This window comes from Ursus maritimus, unplaced genomic scaffold, assembly GCF_017311325.1.
Source record: "Ursus maritimus isolate PB19 unplaced genomic scaffold, ASM1731132v1 scaffold_21, whole genome shotgun sequence".
NCBI classification, from domain to species: Eukaryota; Metazoa; Chordata; class Mammalia; order Carnivora; family Ursidae; genus Ursus; species Ursus maritimus.
In genome coordinates this window covers 10,805,480-10,823,544 of record NW_024424564.1, presented here as the reverse complement: position 1 = coordinate 10,823,544, position 18,065 = coordinate 10,805,480, and the positions used below count along the sequence as shown (strand labels likewise).

At 44.2% G+C, this 18,065-nt stretch overlaps 1 protein-coding gene and 1 long non-coding RNA gene across 8 annotated transcripts in view; one reads left to right on the top strand and one right to left on the bottom strand.

Annotated features, from left to right (window-relative positions):
- The window catches only part of CPM (carboxypeptidase M), a 68,711-nt gene extending 50,704 nt beyond the window's left edge, over positions 1-18,007 (top strand). The window contains exons 4-9 of one of the 2 annotated variants that reach the window (XM_040637244.1): positions 394-566; positions 2,133-2,317; positions 2,990-3,160; positions 5,799-5,951; positions 14,057-14,205; positions 16,251-18,007. In XM_040637244.1, the coding sequence (XP_040493178.1) occupies positions 394-566; positions 2,133-2,317; positions 2,990-3,160; positions 5,799-5,951; positions 14,057-14,205; positions 16,251-16,493 (1,074 nt within the window). In that variant the 3' untranslated portion in view covers positions 16,494-18,007. Of the gene's footprint in view, positions 1-393; positions 567-2,132; positions 2,318-2,989; positions 3,161-5,798; positions 5,952-14,056; positions 14,206-15,336; positions 15,472-16,250 lie in introns of those variants that run through there. The other variant, XM_040637245.1, reaches the window with a different exon arrangement.
- Positions 5,949-16,607, bottom strand: LOC121104396. 6 transcript variants are annotated; one of them, XR_005836681.1, is made up of 5 exons: positions 16,526-16,607; positions 14,806-14,990; positions 14,263-14,456; positions 9,326-9,417; positions 5,949-8,822 (listed from the first exon to the last, which is right to left on the bottom strand). It is a non-coding gene; the product is annotated as an uncharacterized LOC121104396 (long non-coding RNA). The 6 variants fall into 6 exon arrangements; XR_005836683.1 differs by lacking the exon at positions 9,326-9,417; XR_005836685.1 differs by lacking the exons at positions 9,326-9,417; positions 14,263-14,456.
- Positions 18,008-18,065: the final 58 nt, after the last annotated feature.

The window sequence follows — 18,065 nt, the reverse complement described above, 5'->3', positions numbered from 1 at the left end:
TCCTCATGGAGCTGCGCTCCGGGGCCCTCTCGGTAACGCCGCCCCTGCCCTTCCACTCCAGAAAGTGTTTTGGAAGGGAAACAAATCGGAAACAGAATAATCTTTATCCCACCTAATTCATTTTTTAAAAAGTAAATTCTTTACAGATGGGACCTTTTTTTTTTTTAATTAACTTTTTTATTTTTTCCCCTAATGTCCACTAACGGTTTTCAGCGCCGGGACTGCCACCTACCAGAGCACCACGTGTTTGAGAAACAGTGGGCTCCCAACTGGTTTTGGTTTCAAATACCAAATTGGAGTAGAATCCCTCGCCGGTGAATTTGTGCTTTAGGGACTATTTTTCTTCTTTTCCTCTGACCTAATAATATCCCATTCTGTCTTTAACACATACAGACTGTCGGGCGGGAGCTGCTGCTCCATTTAATTGAACATCTCGTAACCAATGATGGAAAAGACCTTGAAATCACAAACTTAATCAACCACACCCGGATACACTTCATGCCCTCCATGAACCCAGATGGATTTGAAGCGGTCGTCAAGCCTGATTGTTTTTACAGCATTGGAAGGTAAGGATGGGCTGGTCAAGGTGGAACAACCAGACCCCCATCAGACCGTGCCCCGGGGCCTGGTTCGTGAACCAGCTCAGCCTGGGTCATGTCACTGCCTCGCTGAAAACTCTTCAGGCTGCCGCTGCTTTGAGGATGAAAAGTAAAATCCCAAAGAAGCCCGCTTTACTCCTGTGCCCGCCCTGCTGCTCGCCTTTGCTCACCCTGCCCCGGCCGCTTGGAGTGTCCGCCATCTCCTGGACCGACCTGGTTCTTTCCCGCCTCAGGCACTGGGCACACCTCATTTCCCACTCCTCATCCCCCTCACTGCTCAACAGTGTTTCTGCGAAGACTCCCTCCCTGCTCTATCCTATAGTAAGCCCCTGGTTCATATCACCCGCCCTTTCACCTTCATAGCACAAATGTTAAGGTCTGATTTCTTGTTCAGCGTCTCTCCTTACAAACCTGTAAGCTACCCAGGGGCAGGAATCCTGTAGCCTGTGTTGCTCACTGTTAAATCCCCAGGGCCTACCTAGGCCCTCAGTAATTACCAGTTGGTTTATTAACCCGGTACAAGAACTAACCAAAAAAGAAGAGGGAGTCAGGGCGCCTGGGTGGCTCAGTCAGTTAAGTGTCTGACTCTTGACTTCAGCTCAGGTCATGATCTTGGGGTCGTGAGATCGAGCTCCGCACCAGGCTCCGTGCTCAGTGGGGAGTCTGCTTCTCTCTCTGTCCCCCCCCCCCGTTTATGCTCTCTCTCTAAATAAATAAGTCTTTAAAAAAAAACAAAAAGGAAGAGGGAATCTTGCAGTATTTCTGATTTAAAGTTTATTTTGTTGCAATCCGCCTCAGGAAGTTTAGAATTTCTCAGATGTCTAATACACATTTATATTTGTGCAAACATTTGTTTGCTTTTACCAAAAATAAATAAAATCTCACCACTTGATTCCCTTCAACTTTGTTTTTCTAGAGTATTTGAACATGGCCAGTCCACTTTCCAGAAATACATTTGTATAAAGTAGTGTGTTCCTGTTGTTTCTGTTATCACTTGCTATGTAACAAACCATCCCCAAATTTAGGGATTTAAACCTTTTTATTTACTCTCAATCCTGTGAGTTAGGAATTTGGACCAGCCAGAGCAAGGCTGGCCGTCTCTGTCCCATCCTGTCTGGAGCCTCAGCTGGGTCTGGCAGAGACAGCCAGTCTGGGGCACGTCTGGAGTCTGCACTCTGGCTGTCACCCGGGTTCCTCATTTCTCCAGGCGGACTCTCCACAGGCCTAGCACCCGAGCCTCAGGCTTCCCACAGGGAGTGTTCCAAGAGCAAAAGCCCCAAAATGCAAGCACTTATCAAAGCCCTGCTTACAGCACACTACTACTCTCCCACTGGTGAGGACAGGTCACACGGAAGGGGCTAGTAGTGCGTGAGTGCCAGCTGTGGCTCAGCCCAGGCTGCCAGGACAACTGTCCACCTTCCCTGGGTTCACATTTGGAGGAACACCTGGAGCCCAAACCAAAGGGATACACCCTGCATGAATCCACTTCCTCACATACCATCAGTAAACCCTCAAATGTTCTTTCTTTTAAAGGGAAAACAACAACTACTATGACCTGAATAGAAATTTCCCCGATGCTTTTGAATTTAATAATGTATCAAGGCAGCCTGAAACTGTGGCCGTCATGGAGTGGCTGAAGACGGAGACGTTTGTCCTCTCTGCCAACCTCCACGGCGGTGCCCTGGTGGCCAGTTACCCATTTGACAACGGTGTTCCAGGTGAGCAAACAGCGGCCTGGCCCGGCTCTCCGTCCCCAGTGCGACTGCACAGACGGTCTCCGGAGGGCAGAAGTCTGCTTTCTTCCCTCCTCTGCCAGGGGTAGAAGAGCCTCGTTTTCTCACCTCTGGGCCACCCTTCCTACAATTTATACACTGCAGATGGGCAGTGTGGCTGAACCTGACAACCCATGGGGTTGAGATTCATCGGAAAAGCAGGAAAATTGGGTTAGAATACCCCACATGGGCAGCATGCCTGAGAGAAAATAAAAGCAGAACACCTTACCTTTCTTTGCTAATCATAGAAGTGATGATTGGACTCCGTTTAGAACCCTGTGGGACGAGGACTTAAAATGAGCACGGTGCCTTTAGTCAGCCCCTCCAGTATGGAAGGAAAGTTCAGCGCCCTCCAGAAACTAGTAGACTGGCTCAGACGATATTTAACTTGGAGGCCGATACAGGAGGAGTTGGAATATGCCTCTCATCTATTTGGTGTGATCTCACTCTGTTCATCACAAACGAGCGCTCGGGGGAGGGGGCAGGGGTCCCTCTGGGAAAGCAGGGTCTTTGCACGTGATGCGAGGGCGTGTTTGCTAACACGGCGCCACGTGGCTCCTCGACCCTCCTCGACCTCCGACACCAACAGAAGGGCCTTGGTTTGTTTTTCCCACACAGCGACGGGGACGTTACACTCCCGTAGCTTAACCCCCGACGACGATGTTTTTCAACACCTTGCACATACCTACGCTTCAAGAAATCCCACCATGAAGAAAGGAGACCACTGTAAAAACAAAATGAACTTTCCCAATGGCATCACGAATGGCTACTCTTGGTATCCACTCAAAGGTAAGTTTCTTTTCTCTTCACTTCTAGCATTGTCCTTAGTGCCTTCATCCACAGCTGCCAGCTGGCTTTGGTTGACCCCAGAAGTTGTCAGTTTGCTGGGCACGGTGCCGTCCTTTCAGTCGTGTTCCGTCAGCTGATGTCCCAGAAGTGGTGGGGGGTGACTGCCCGAGAGCTGCTCGGTACTCGCCCAGCGTTCACCTACCATGAGCCAGGAACTCTGCCAAGAGAGCGGAGCGGGACACAGCCCCTACCCTCAGGCTTAACAGGGAAGAGCAACATGCGAGTAAATCACTGTGGTGGCAGTGTAATTAGAATAAAAATAAGCGATTTAGAAAAGGTACAGTGTGCCACAGAGGTAGAAAGGCAGAATACAATAGGGAGTAGAGAAGACCCTGGAGAAATGTAACGCTTCTGTCACGTCCACCAGGGACAGCTGCTAACCCAGCTACCTAGGGCCACGAGATAGGAGGGATCCACGTATCGCCAGATCATCCAGTGTGTAAAATAGGCTGAACTTTCACATGAGGTATGGTGATTTTTAAAGCCACTTTGCAAGCTGAACAAAAGCACTTTTCCAGGTGGATATGAGGTGGGGGGAAAAGGGGGTTCTAGTTTTCTGCCCTTGGAACAGGAAGGCTGGGTGAGGAAGGGGTAAGGAGACTGCCATGTAGGGATCAGGGTATTGGGGGGCGGGAAGGATGTTCTCGTAGAAGGGATCCTGTAAGCGCAAGCCCAGGGATGTAGGAGAGCTCGCGCTTGTCGAGGGCCCTGGGGCGGGAGAGCCCGAGGGGAGACGGTGGGCGGGCACTGGGTTCCATCACCCGGTGGAAGCTGCCGCCTTGGAGACTGGCTGGCCGGAGCCTGCCCGCAGCAAGCTGGAGGCTGCCCCTCGGCACACGGGCCCCTTTCCCAGTCGTCACCGTGGACGCACGGGCTGCGCCGTCCTGTTGCACAGGCCGGCACTCGTGTCTCTCTGCCGGCTCTCCGGGTAACGTAGATTAGCAGAGACCACGACCGTGAGCAGCAGGGCCCGCTCGACAGCGCAGCACCCCACCCTTCTCTCTGTCGCCCCCGGGATGCTCCTGACTCTTCAGACCGCGGAGGCTTCCGTCCTGCCGCAGGGCGGAGCTGTCCCTCAGGGCAGATCCAGATGCGTGGGGATGAGCTAGGAACCGAGCGTTGCCGTCGGGGAGTGCCCCCAAGGGGACCCGTGTGTAAGCGGTGTGTCCTGAGAAGAGAAGCAGGCAGAGCGAGCTCCTTTGAGAAGCTTAGAACAAAGCACTCCTGCTCGGGGCGGGGGCTCTGTCCCCAGGCCGGACTCGCACTCTCCGGAGCCGGAGCCGTGCACGCTCTCGCCTAGCAGCCCCGCTCCTGTGCGCTTTGTACCCGTCCTGCCCTTTAAATTCGGCCTGACAGCCGTCCAACCTGAGAGGACTTCGGGTTTGTTTCTCTCTTCCCTTTTCATTTCTTGGTGAAAACGAGGTCCGAGAGATGCAAAACTTAGAAGGTAAGTAAATACAAAGGACAGAGGAATTCTTCCTGCTAGAATCTAGACCTACGTAGATATTACTTAAATATTTTGATATATTTTGACTGTTTTCTTAGCATGAGGTTTTTTCTAATTCAAATGCCCTGATGGAATTGAGAATACATCTTTTATTAGGCAGATATCAAGCGTAACAAATTAAAATCTGGCAGAAAGTACCTCCTTCAAAGTTACTGTATTTCATCAAATCCAAGATGCCACTGATTACAAAATACACTGTACCACCAAGGAAGAAAAGAAAATGTTTCTGGCCAAACTAATGACGATGGTGTTTTTCAGCCTTCAAATTTAAGACCCCTCCCAATTCAGAGATTTTAAAATATCAAAAGTTTTGCATCTGAGAAAATACGAAATAGGATTATAACCCTTTGAAAATAGGGTCTCCAGAGGTGAGAACTGGGAGGTGAGCATGGGCACTGGTGGCCTCAAAAGGCAGCAGCAGTCCCTTTTCTCCTGAGAGCCGGCCGGGCCGGCTTTCATGCCCAGAGGAGCTCCGTGTCACAGGCAGGAGCCCGGGCCTTGAGCTGGAAGGCCTATGCTGGGCTCTGCACTCACCGGCGTGTTACTTCCCTCCGGGATAGTCTCCTCGTCTGTAAGACCTGGGGAGTCACTGCCGTGACACACGCTCCAAATGGTACCCGGTCATAGCGAATGCTCACTAAACTTAGCCATTATTCTCTAAATGAGTATACTTGGCTTTACATTATGTATTTATGAATGGTTTGTAAACAGTTTTTTAGAAGTATCATTCCATATCTGTTTAGAATGTAATTTACAGAAGAAATGTATGCTGATGAATCCTTTTTGTAATGTTTGATTGACAAAAAAGGACTGACCCTCCCCCTCAGTGGCTGCACAGTTGAACTTCAGTCTGCTCTGATCCAGGTACCCACATGGGAGTAGTTAGGATTGCCTGTTCGTGCCTGCGTAATAAAATATCAAGTCCTGAGTTTATATGCTAATATGTCAAATTCTTCTTTTCCTGTTTACATGTACTTTCCTGGCAACTGTCTGATTGACTTGTCCCCAAGGTACAGGATACTTGACTCCATTCTAGTTTTAGACCTTAAAAAATGAAATGTTTGTGTTTAGGTGGAATGCAAGATTACAACTACATCTGGGCCCAGTGTTTTGAAATTACGTTGGAGCTGTCATGCTGTAAATATCCTCATGAGGAGAAGCTTCCGTTCTTCTGGAATAAAAACAAGGCCTCATTGATTGAATATATAAAACAGGTGCACCTAGGTTTGTAAGATTCTTTTTATTAATTTATGTTAACACAAAACGTAGAATCTGGCAAAATCTTTGGGTTGAGAAAATGCAAGCCCCTCTGTTTTCCTGGTACAGCCTCATTTTGAGTACCAGAACTAATGACTAACACTTTTCTCTGCCTGAATATCTGCAGCACGTGAGAAATGCAATGCCCGTCAGTGCATAGAAGGGAAAGCGTGATGTATGTTACTTTAATATGTGGGTGGAAAATCCAGAGTACTTCAAATTTTTCATGTCGAATGACCAGGAAATCTTACAAAAGACCCAGGAAAACCAGTTTTTACTGTTAAATCATCACCCATCTAGAAAATGCCCAGTTTGCCTGTCACTTGTCCCACAATATCATAGATCCAGAGAACCCTGGATGTGCCATTTTGCGTTTTTCCCAGTCCTGGCGTGGTGAGCCAGCACCATTAGCTTCAAACCCCGCACACCTGCAACTCTGCCACATGACTTCCCTGGTCCTGGCCATCTTCCCCGTCTAGTCTTTTGACAGCTGTCTAGCCTTGATCATAGATGGGCAGACTGACCAGAGCAAGAGTGGTCGTTCTCCAACCTGCACCGCAGACTCACTGGAGGGTTTGTGAAAACCCAGACCGCCAGGCCCCAGCCCCGGAGTCTGATTTAGTGCGTCCTGCATGGTGCATCTTTGCCAAGGAGATGCTGCTGCCACTGGTCCAGGGACCACGCTTTGAAAACCACTCTACCAGAGTAACAGTGCTTGCGATGGTGATGGAGTCGTGCAGTTCAAGCTTATTTAGCCAAGCTGCGTCTCTGTGGGCTGGGTGTGGAAGGCTGTCTGCATTGCCAGGGTTTAAGTTCTTTTTCTGCATTCAGAACGGCTTCAGAAATTAGCATAGCAGTTAGGCTACCACGCCAAGCTCAAGTACGTGTGGGTTTGTGTTGAGGAGGGTTGCATCATAGGCCTGCTGCTTAACTGCACAACTCCTGGAATTTTCTGCATGTTTCACCCCAAAGCTTTCCACCTGCTAGAGCGATGGAGGGGAGAGTCAGAAGGACACGGGGTTCAGGGCTGAGTGCAAGGATAAGAGCTTCCCTCGGCCCCATATATGCCCCTCCCCCCTTTCACACCTCTCTCCCCAACTTCCAGCACCCCCACCCCACAGCACAGGTGCACCAAGATTATTGGTGAGTTCGCAGGGCTGAGACATATCACAGGGAATCAGCCTACTTCATATAAGGGATGTTAAGTCATTTTTCATCAGCATCTTAGATTAGTGGGTCCTCTCAATATTCTGGTATTCTGCTACTAGATTTTCCTCCTGAAGCACACAGTAATTTAGCCTTTCTATTTTATTTATTTAGTGTTACTCTGCCTATTCTAAAATTTCTCCATCACCATCAACATGGGAGTGCAGCTGAACAAAAAATATGCCACACACAACTGCACTACTCTGTTCAGAATTTCAGTCTAGCTGTAAAGGTTATTTTCCAAGCACTGAATTAAGGTCGGCTCTGAGTATCATGCTGACCTAATAATGCCAGTGAAGGACTTTGTAAAATGTTAACTAACATACACATTATAGCATGACTATTATTAATTTGGAGGGCTTACAAGTCCATTTATACTAGGTTTTATAAAGAATATCTGCCTGTCCCTATAATCAGGAATGCAGGACCTACTTAAAAATATATATATAAGCACAGCAACCCTGCCCCCTTGTGGTTTAAGACACAGGCTTTTTTTTTCTAATTTAATTTAATAATGAAACCCATAGTGTGGTTTTTGTGACTTGTCTTCCTTTGTCTTCCTACTACACACGGAAATGGAGAGAACCTAAGACGGTCTTTGCTTGGGGATGATGGGAGCAAACACCTTCTTACTGATATTTGTCACGTGGTGTTGCATTCAGTGGCTCAGCTTCACCACTTGCTAAGATGCATCTGAGACTTTGACCCATCTGGATGTCTCTGGCTCACCTTGTCTGGGAAGGAAAGGCCTGGAAGGTGGTACATTATCACTCCCATTTTCAGGTGATGATACGGTGTCTTGGGAATGTTTAGTGATGTGGGATTTACACTGATACCTGACTGGTACTTACCTAATGTGTCAAAAGACCTCCTAAGAAGGGCATGATGGGAATATCTCTTCAAAGAATAATGCCACTGATTTCCAATGAATAAATGCATAATTGGGTTACTAAGTCATGACTGATGTTTATGGTTGGGTCCCACCTAAAGATCAAAAGGACACATACCAAGTAGTAAGAATAAAGGAAACTTTTAGAAGAGGCAAAAGGACACATTACCTGAAAATAGAGGTTCACAGCTGCTATTATCTGTTGAATATGCAAGAAGGAAATATGGCATTTAGTAATTTCTTCTCAGGAAAGTTAAAGGCAAGTTGGGTCACCCAGAAGTTTCCTTAATGTTTGAGACAAAGATTTTGTTGCTATGTGTCAAAACTTTTACATTTCATTTTAAACTTTTCTGAAGGAACTATAATATATGCCACATATCTTTGTGCTCCAATAAATAATTACTAAGTAAAATGGAGATAGTTCAGAGTTATTTTTACCTTGTGGCTTCTTAAGATGATATGTCACTGAATGAACACACTGGAAGGTAAAATGTAACATTTTAAAATGACTTTTTCTTAACTGTGCTCCTGAAATTTTGAGGTGAGGGGAATGGTATCAGGTTCAGTGTGGACTTATAGCCAGGGTGTACCACTTAGCTCTAGGAGGTTAAGGTTATTTAATAATCCAAAGCCTTAGTTTCCTCACCTGTAAAAGTATGATAATGTTGCCTACGTCACAGAGTTGATGGGAGGATCCAAGGAGAACATGCACGTTAAGCATTTGCCGTAGAGTCTGAAATATACTAACAATAAATGTTCACTCCTGTTATTAGTAATAAGACACCATTAATCGATTCTATGATTCCAAGCAATCTTGTGGTTGTAATTGTTTCCCATGTAGTTTGACCATGAGACAAAACTATTGAGTCCCTTACATAGGTAAGTATCTTACTGTAAATTAATACACTGGCTTTTTTTTTTTTTTATTAAAGTAATCTCTACACCCAACGTGGGGCCCAAACCCATAACCCCGAGATCAAGAGTCCCAGGCTCCACCGACTCCCCCACTTTTTGTAAATACACTGGCATTTTTTAGTTTAGGATTTAGTGGACACTACTGCGGGCAGTGCTGTAGTAGTTTGGTGACTGAGTAAGCAACTTGGAAAGGACAGCAATGGATTTAGGTTGGTCTGTGTTCTCTCATTTTGATAACAGGTGCTACAAATGGACTATTTGGCAGCAAATTTAGCCTATAAATCTGATTGTTAGCTTACTATATTTTAAGTTACATCAAAAACAAGCTTACCAAGTTCTGGTTCGAGATGGCAGTGCAGGGGGATCCTGAACTCATCTCCCCAAGACGCACCGGATCTATAGCTCCAGATGGGACCATTTCCTCTGAGGGAAATGCAGAAACTACCTGAGCCATGGCTGCACAGCGGGTGACTGAGAATAACCCTACATGGCCATGAGTAGGAGAGGCTGGGACACGATCCTGCCATTCACCCCGTCTCTCCTGCAGCAACCCACACCGAAGGAACTCAACTCCAAGCTTCTCCCCGAGCAGCAAAAGGTTTGAACCCCACATCTGGCACCCCAGCTTTTAAAAGCTACAACCAAGAAACCATCCCTGAAAATACCTAGCTTTGAAAGCCACAGAGCTTGCATCCACGAGACACTCGAACTGGGAAATCGTGCTTAAAGGGTCCACACAGGTGCATCTGGCTGCCTGCCAGGGCCCAGTGCAGAGCCAGCCAACTGAAATTTCGATGCCGTTTTTCTGTGAAAAAGACCTATTTGCTGGTCTTAGAGCTTTGACCTGAGGGGCAGGCAGCTACTTTAACGCACTGCTAGGGGTCTACTGAAATACTCTCCACAGATGGAGGCTGGCAGACACCATGTTTGCATGCTCCCTCCCTCCAGCTCACCAGTCTCTCCCCAAAGGGAGTCTGTGCATACATCCGGTGCCCAAGTTTTGGGGGCTACCACCCAGGGGATACCTCTTAGTAGCTCTGGTAGCCAGTGGGGTTTGTGTTCATGGTTCTAACTGGCTCTCACCCCAGGGCTCAGTGTAAAGGGACCAGGGAGACACATCCATCCCCCAGTCTTCCCCTGAAAGAGGTTTATTTGCATAAAAGCCTCTGCCTGAGGGTCTGGCATACAATCAATCAGCCTGAATCTAGGTACTGAGAGGTCTTGGCAAAATCTCTACTACAGGGAACCACTAAGAATAAAGTGGCTGCTTAGATAATCACAAAGGTTTGAGAAACAACCAGGAGCTAGGGCAGAGCTGAATGATGAGGTTCATCTACAAAAGACCACTCCTCCAGGACTGGAAGACGCGGCTGTTTGTTTTACCCAATGGATAGAAACCAACACAGAGTCAAAGAAAATGAAGAAACAGAGCAATCTAGTCCAAACAAAAGAATAAGATAGATAAAGCCTCAAAAAAGACCTTACTGAAATGGAGATAAAGAGTTCAAATAATGACCATGCTTTGAGCTCAGGAGAACAATGCATGAACAAAATGAGAATTTCAACAAAGAGGTACTACAAGACACTACCAAATATAAGTCACACAGCTGAAGGATACAGTAATAGAACTGAAAAATACAACAGACTCACTCAACATCAGACTAGATGAAGCAGAAAAATCAGTGAACTTGAAGACAGACAGGGCAATGGAACTAATCCAGAGCAGCAAAAAGAAAAGAATGAAATAGAGCGGAGAGAGCGTAAGGGACTTATGGGACAACACTGAGCATACCAACATTCTCATTCTAGGGGTCCCAGAAGGAGAAGCGAGAGAGAAAGGGACAGAAAACTTATATGAAGAAATAATGGCTGAAGAGTTTCCCAACCTGGGGAAGGAAACAGACCTCCAGATCCAGGAGGGTCAGAGAGTTCCAAATAAGATGAATTCAGACCCACACAAAGACACATTATAATCAAGTTGCAGAAGTTAAAGACAGAGAATCTGAAAAGTGGAAAGAGAAAAACAACTTGTTACATACAAGGGAATTCCCATTATATTATCAGGTTTTCAGCAGAAATTTTGCAAGCCAGAAGGGAGTGGCACGATATATTCAGAGTGCTGAAAGAACTGACAACCAAGAATATCTGGCAAAGTTGTCATTCAGAATTGAAGGAGAGAGGATTTTCTAGACAAGCAAATAGTTCAGGAGCTCATCACCACTAGACCAGCCTTACAAGAAAGGTTAAAGGAACTTCTTTAGGCTGAAATGAAAGGTATTAATTAGTAACAGAAAAACTCACTGGTAAAGGTAAATCTTGAATAAAATTCAGAACAATGTAATGTAGTGGTTAATCACTTATAAAACTATTATGAAGGTTAAAAGACAAAGTAGCAAAAATAACTGTAAATACAATAATTAATGAATACTCAAGATAAAAAGATGTAAAATGTGGGCAGGAGGGAAGAAACCTGCAAAGGGTTAGAATGCAATCTTGTTATTATCAACTAAAATAGACTGTTACAGTTTTACGTAAGTGTCAAGGTAACCACAAAGCAAAAACCTATACATTTTAACAAAGAGGAAGGAATCTAAGCATGCCACTGTAGGAAACCAACAGATCGTGAAGGAAGAGAACAAGAACAAAGGAATTACAAAACAGCCAGAAAGCAATTATCAAAATGGCAATAAGTACATACCTATCAGTAATTAAATGTAATGGACTAATTCTCCAATCAAAAGACAGAGTGGCTGGATGGATAAAAAAATAAGTAAAAATTATGGGGCGCCTGGGTAGCGCAGTCGTTAAAGCGTCTGCCTTCGGCTCAGGGCGTGATCCCGGCGCTCCGGGATCGAGTCCCACATCGGGCTCCTCCGCTGGGAGGCTGCTTCTTCCTCTCCCACTCCCCCTGCTTGTGTTCCCTCTCTCGCTGGCTGTCTCTATCTCTGTCAAATAAATAAAATCTTTAAAAAAAAAAAAAATAAGTAAAAATTAAAAACCGTAACACCCATCTATATATGCTGCCTGCAGGAGACTCACTTCAGATATCAGGACACACACTGACTGAAAGTGAAGAGGTGGAAAACCCATTCCATGCAATGGAGACCAGAAGAAAGCTGGAATAGCTACACTTAGACCAGACTAAGACAAAGACTAATACGAAACAAGGTTATTACAGAATTATAAAGGAGTCAATCCAACAAGATGATCTAACGTAGGAGTACTTAACTATATAAAGCAAATATTAACAGACCTAAAGGGGAAAATAGACAGCAATATAATCACAGTAAGGGGCTTTAATATCTCCCTTTCATTAATGGATAGGTCATCTAGACAGAAAATGGTACTTAACATATATAGAGCATTCCATCCAGCAGCAGATCACACATTTTCTCCAAGTGCACATACAACATTCTCTAGGATAAATCATATGTCATGCCACAAAATGAGTCTTAAATTTACAAAGACTGCGGTGGCTCAAGTGGTTAAGCGTCTGCCTTCGGCTCAGGTCATGACCCCAGCGTCCTGGGATTAAGCCCCACGTCAGGCTCCCTGCTCAGTGGGGGAACGCTTTTCCCTCTCCCTCTGCCCCTCTCCCTGCTTGTGCTTTTTCTTGCTCTTGCTCTTTCAAATAAATAAAATCTTTAAAAAAAAATTTACAAAGACTGAAATCATTTCAACTGTTTTCCAACCCCAGTGGTATGAAACTAGAAGTCAATTACTAGAAGAAAATTGGAAAATTCAGAAATATTCAGAGATGAAACAACATGCTACTGCACAACCAGTAGGTCAAAAGAGAAAATCCTGAATGAAATGAAAATACAACATACCAAAACTTATGGGATGCGGCAAAAGCAGTTCTAAGAAGTTCAGAGGGATAAATGCCTACATTAAGAAACAGAGATCTCACAGAATTGTTGAATCACTATATTGTATACCTGAGTCTAATATAACACTGTTAACTGGAATTAAAAAAAAAAAAAACTCAACCTAACTTTACACCTCAATGAACTGAAAAAAGAACAAAATAAGCCCAAAGTTAGAAGAAGGAAGAAACAAAGATCAGAACAGAAATAAATGAAATAGAAACTAAAAAGACAGTAGAAAAAAATGAATAAAACTAAGAGCTGGTTTTTTGAAAAGGTAAAGCTTTACGAAAAAGAGAGCAAGATCTCAAAATCAGAAATGAGAGAGATGTTGCAACTGATACCACAGAAATGCAAAGGATCATAAAAGACTAAAGACTGGACAACCTAGATGATAGTTAAATCCACAGAAGCATACACCTACCAAGACTGGATCACGAAAATCAGAAAATCTGAACAGACCTAGTAAGAGATTTTTGGCATGTTTTTGATTACTAATTCAAACAAAAGCCCAAGACTAGATGGCTTCCTTGGTGAATTCTGCCATTTAAAGAATACCAGTGCTCAAACTCTTCCATAAAACAGAGAAGGAGAGAATGCTCTCAAAATTATTTTACATGGCCAGCATTACCCTGATAGCAAAACCAGTGACATTCCAAGAAAATTACTCCAAGAAAATTACAAGCCAATATCCCTGATGAAAATAGATGCAAAAATACAAAAAAGTATTAGCAAAGCAACTTCAACAATATATTGAAAGGCCCTTGATCAAGTGGGATTTATTCCAGGGATGCAAGGATGGCTCAAAATATGCAAAATCAATCAGCGTAATATACCACATTAACAGAATGAAAGATGGTAATATGATCATCCCAACAGATGCAGAAAAAAACCATTTAACAAAATCTAACACCCATTTATAAAAACTCTAAACAAAAAATCTTGAATTATGTTAACTAGATATACTGTGACCACTTCACAAATAAATCATTATGTTGTACATCTGAAACTAATGTTATATGACCATTATTTCTCAGTTTTTTGGGAAGGTTAACCTGCTCTTAAATACTTTATCATCATCATCATCCAAACAGCCTAATAAATATTGGGTGTATTTTTCTTAAATAGCTACAAAAATTTTTTTTCACATGTCATAAAATGTAGTGTTAATATTTAATGTTCTTTTTGTCTTGCAGGTGTAAAGGGTCAAGTTTTTGATCAGAATGGAAATCCATTACCCAATGTAATTGTAGAAGTCCAAGACAGAAAACATATCTGCCCTTATAGAACCAACAAATTTGGAGAGTATTATCTTCTTCTCTTGCCTGGGTCCTATGTAATAAATGTAAGTATACAGCCCTCATTATGGTTATTAAAACATTTTAGAACTTGCAGTACTTACCCAGAAGGAATCTGGAATAAGTCTGTAAAGTCCCAAAAGTAGAAACATCAGGACAGAAGGAAAGGACATCATCAGACTTGCATTTGGCAGGGAGTGGGAGAGGTGGGAATAAAGGAACATGCCAAACAAATCATGTTTTTTTCCCAACTGGCAGTGTTTTTAATAGAAGCCAAATCTATTTCTTGCGATATGTTCTATGATAAAAGATGGAATGAACCTGATTATTAATAAGAATAATTAAACAATGTAGCCAAAGTACTTCCAAGCTTCATGGAATACCATTTCAACGCCCATTTCATGAAACATAATTTCTGCTATTAAAAAATGGATTGGGATACAAGTTCCTTAGAATTCATTATAAATAAAATTCGATCCACTAATTTTACCGCTATCTAAAGCATATTTTGCAGCCCTTTTGTAAGGAAATGATGGTGAGTTCCAATCAATGCAAGTAAAGTCCCAGGTTTAATTCTATGAAGATGTTTGAATCATTTATTCCTAGAGGGAGGCTTGGATTTGTGAATGAACTAAATGAATAAGTACCTGATTGAGTTGGCCAGATCGTGCCTCTTCCTCCTTGATACGACTTTCTCTAAGACTCTCAAGATTCTTCTGCTTTGCTTAGTGGGTCTGATGCCAGTGACCAGCAGTTGTTCTGTAGAAGCAACTCCTGGGAAAAGGCGGTCATCTACTCGGTAGTAAAAACTGGCTTTGTATTTTGTTATGTCCTAAAGGTGAAATAACAAAAGGCATGTTTGTCAGTTCATAAAACTGTAGGATTCACAGCTGCTCTGTTCCATAGGTTATTGCGACAAAGCCCAGCAGTGGGGCCCATCAACTGCTAATCTTCTTAACAATCTCTCCTAGAACTGGAAAGACCTCAATTCACTGTGAATTTTTGCCTAAAAAAGGCCTTTTATTTTCCTGTTACAGTGATATTTCCATTCCATGAAAAAAAGTGTGTGTGCGTGGGGGGGGGGGTCATTGTAATGAATCTAAATTAGAATCTAAAATCTAATCCCCAAAATAAGGCACACCTTTATAGAGTTATGAATTATTCATTTCCTCTTTTAGATTAACGTCGTACCTGTTGGCTTTAGCTACTAGTTCTAGGACAACGTTCGAAGGCAAGACTTCGGAAGCTGAAATGAATGACTAAAATATAAATGATTTTCCCCCATTCTTTTCCTTCTCCATATATAATAAAAGTATTTCTTAGGGGCGCCTGGGTGGCTTAATTGGTTAAGCGTCTGCCTTCAGCTCAGGTCATGATCCCCGGGTCCTGGGATCGAGTCCTGCGACAGGCTCCCTGCTCAGCAAGGAGCCTACTTCTCCCTCTCCCTCATCCCCCCCCCCACCCCCTTCCTCCTGGCTGGTGCACTCATGGGCGCGCTCGCTCTATCTCTAATAAATATTTATTTTTAAAAAAGTATTTCTCCTCTGTAGTTAGTTTAGCATTTGTCTATTTTTCCTGATTTCTTCCACCAAAAATCAATCAATCAATTAATCTAGCTGAAGATTCAGACTCAGGGAGAAAGCCAGGTAAAAATCAAAGCCTTCTGAGGAAGCAATAAACTTAGACCAGCTGCAAGGAAAATGGAATAAATTGGGAACAGAATTCCACTTATAAATAATCTCGATACCCAATCTGGATATTAAGTACAGACTTGGAACAAAGAGAAACAGTCAGCTCTTTACCTTTGCTCTCCATAAAAATGATGGGGAGAGAATCAGTCTATGGCTGCCTTCTCCTAGCTTACATCTCCAGATGAAGGACCTGTCTTTATTTCGCTTCATAACTTGGGACAACAGGCATTGGACAACTCATTCAGTGAGCAGGCCTGAAGCCGTTACTAGCCTGGGAGGCCTGGCAGCTGGCTACGTGTGTTTATAAAGGCCTCATTTTAGCGGTGGATTTCAGTGTTTTTAGTGTTGGCACCACAAAACATCTGAAATCACTCAGATGATTGTTTTTTGTTTCCTCTCAGGTTACAGTCCCTGGACACGATCCATACCTCACAAAGGTGGTTATTCCAGAAAAATCCCAGAACTTTAGTGCTCTTAAAAAGGATATTCTACTTCCCTTCAGAGGCCAACTGGATTCTATCCCAGTATCAAATCCTTCATGTCCTAAGATTCCTCTGTATAGTGATTTGCCAAGCCACTCAGCTGCAACAAAGCCTGGTCTGTTCTTATTCTTAGTGACTATCTTTCACATATTTGTCAAATAAAGCAAAATGTGAAACACAAGCCCCATCATCACCTGGAATCAGGGATTATGCACACCAGGTTACTGCAACTCTTAACTCCCTCTGCGGGACCTGGACCAAAGAAACGCCATGGTCCTTCCCTAAGAAGAGAAACGGTTGTTTTCAAACCACAACCAGCCGTGTGTGGTGATAACAAAAGGAATGGTTTAATCTTGATGAATGGAATACACCTACCTTTCAAGTACTGTCCACTTACACTTAATCTTGAAGTTGTCTTAGAACTTTGTAAGAAAAAGCTGAGGATCAAGAAAGAAGTTCCTGCAAGAAAAAAATGGAGCAGATTCTGTCTACGGAGAGCCAGATGAACGTAAGCAATGAAGGTGAGCAGCCACCGATTCCCGACCGCCTACGAACCCTGGCCGTCGTGCCGTATGTGAAGACACAGGCAGGGCCGTATGTAATTACTTCTCGGCGCAGGCAGAAATGACGACGGGACTGGGAATACTTCACTGCAAGAATGTTCTAAGGAAAGAGGAGCGGGAAGAGGCAACCACGTCTCAGTGGCCCAAGAAAAACTATGGGCCTGATGGATGGCGAGGTTCTATCTACAGAGCCCCAGAACCACAGATCAATTAAGCGCCCCTCCTTTCTGCACTCAGCTGCCAGTTCTGTTGTGCCGATGACCTGCAAATGTGTCACTCGAGCCCCTTGCCTGAGCTGCAAACTCAAGTCCAACTTCCCACTGTACGCACCCACCGGATGGACCCGCAGGTACCTCAAACTCCTCGTGTTGAAACTGAACGTATTTTTCTCCCTGGAGCTGCTCTTCCCCCTGTACTGGTCTCTGGCACCACCAAACTAGGAACTGACAGTCATCCTTGATGACGATATGGGCTGAGGGAGGAGGAGAAATCAGTCACTAAAGATCGACGTGAATTATAAACCTTGGCTGACTCTCCCTCTCTCCATGGCTAGTAACGTCGTCAAGTCGAGGCCACCGTGACTCACTGGCACCGCTGCAGCAGCTTGAACGGTCTCCCGCGCCCGGCCTTCTCCTCTTCAAATCCGTCCTCGCGCAGCACTGGGGAAGAAGGTCTACTCGAAACAAAAAACAACAGTCAACTTGCTTGTAGTTCGTGTGCACTCAGTGCGCCGTCTGCGTCCCGTGTCTGAGCGCCATTCTGACCCACCACGTTTTCTTTGCCGCCCCTTCAACTCAGTTCAGGTGTCAACTCCTCCAGGAAGCCTTTGCTGACCATCATCCCTCCCAGTCCATTCTCCCTCCCAGTCAATCTGGGGACCTTTCCTCTTCGGTACTCAAATTAAATGGGTTACCTCTATTATGAATTTACAACTGTATTATGATCTACTTTCATGTGTGATTTTCCCTAATAGAATGTGAGCTTTGAGGCCAGGATCTATTTAATTATTTGAAAATTTCATTTTTTTATCTTCAGAGCCCCGTACATAGTAGAAACTGAATGAATGAGTGAACAAAGAGTTCCATGAACCTACTAAACCCAGTCTCTCCCAGACACTGTGTTGGGCGTTGAGTCATTTCGTCTCAGTAGCAACACTGACTAAAGAGTTTTC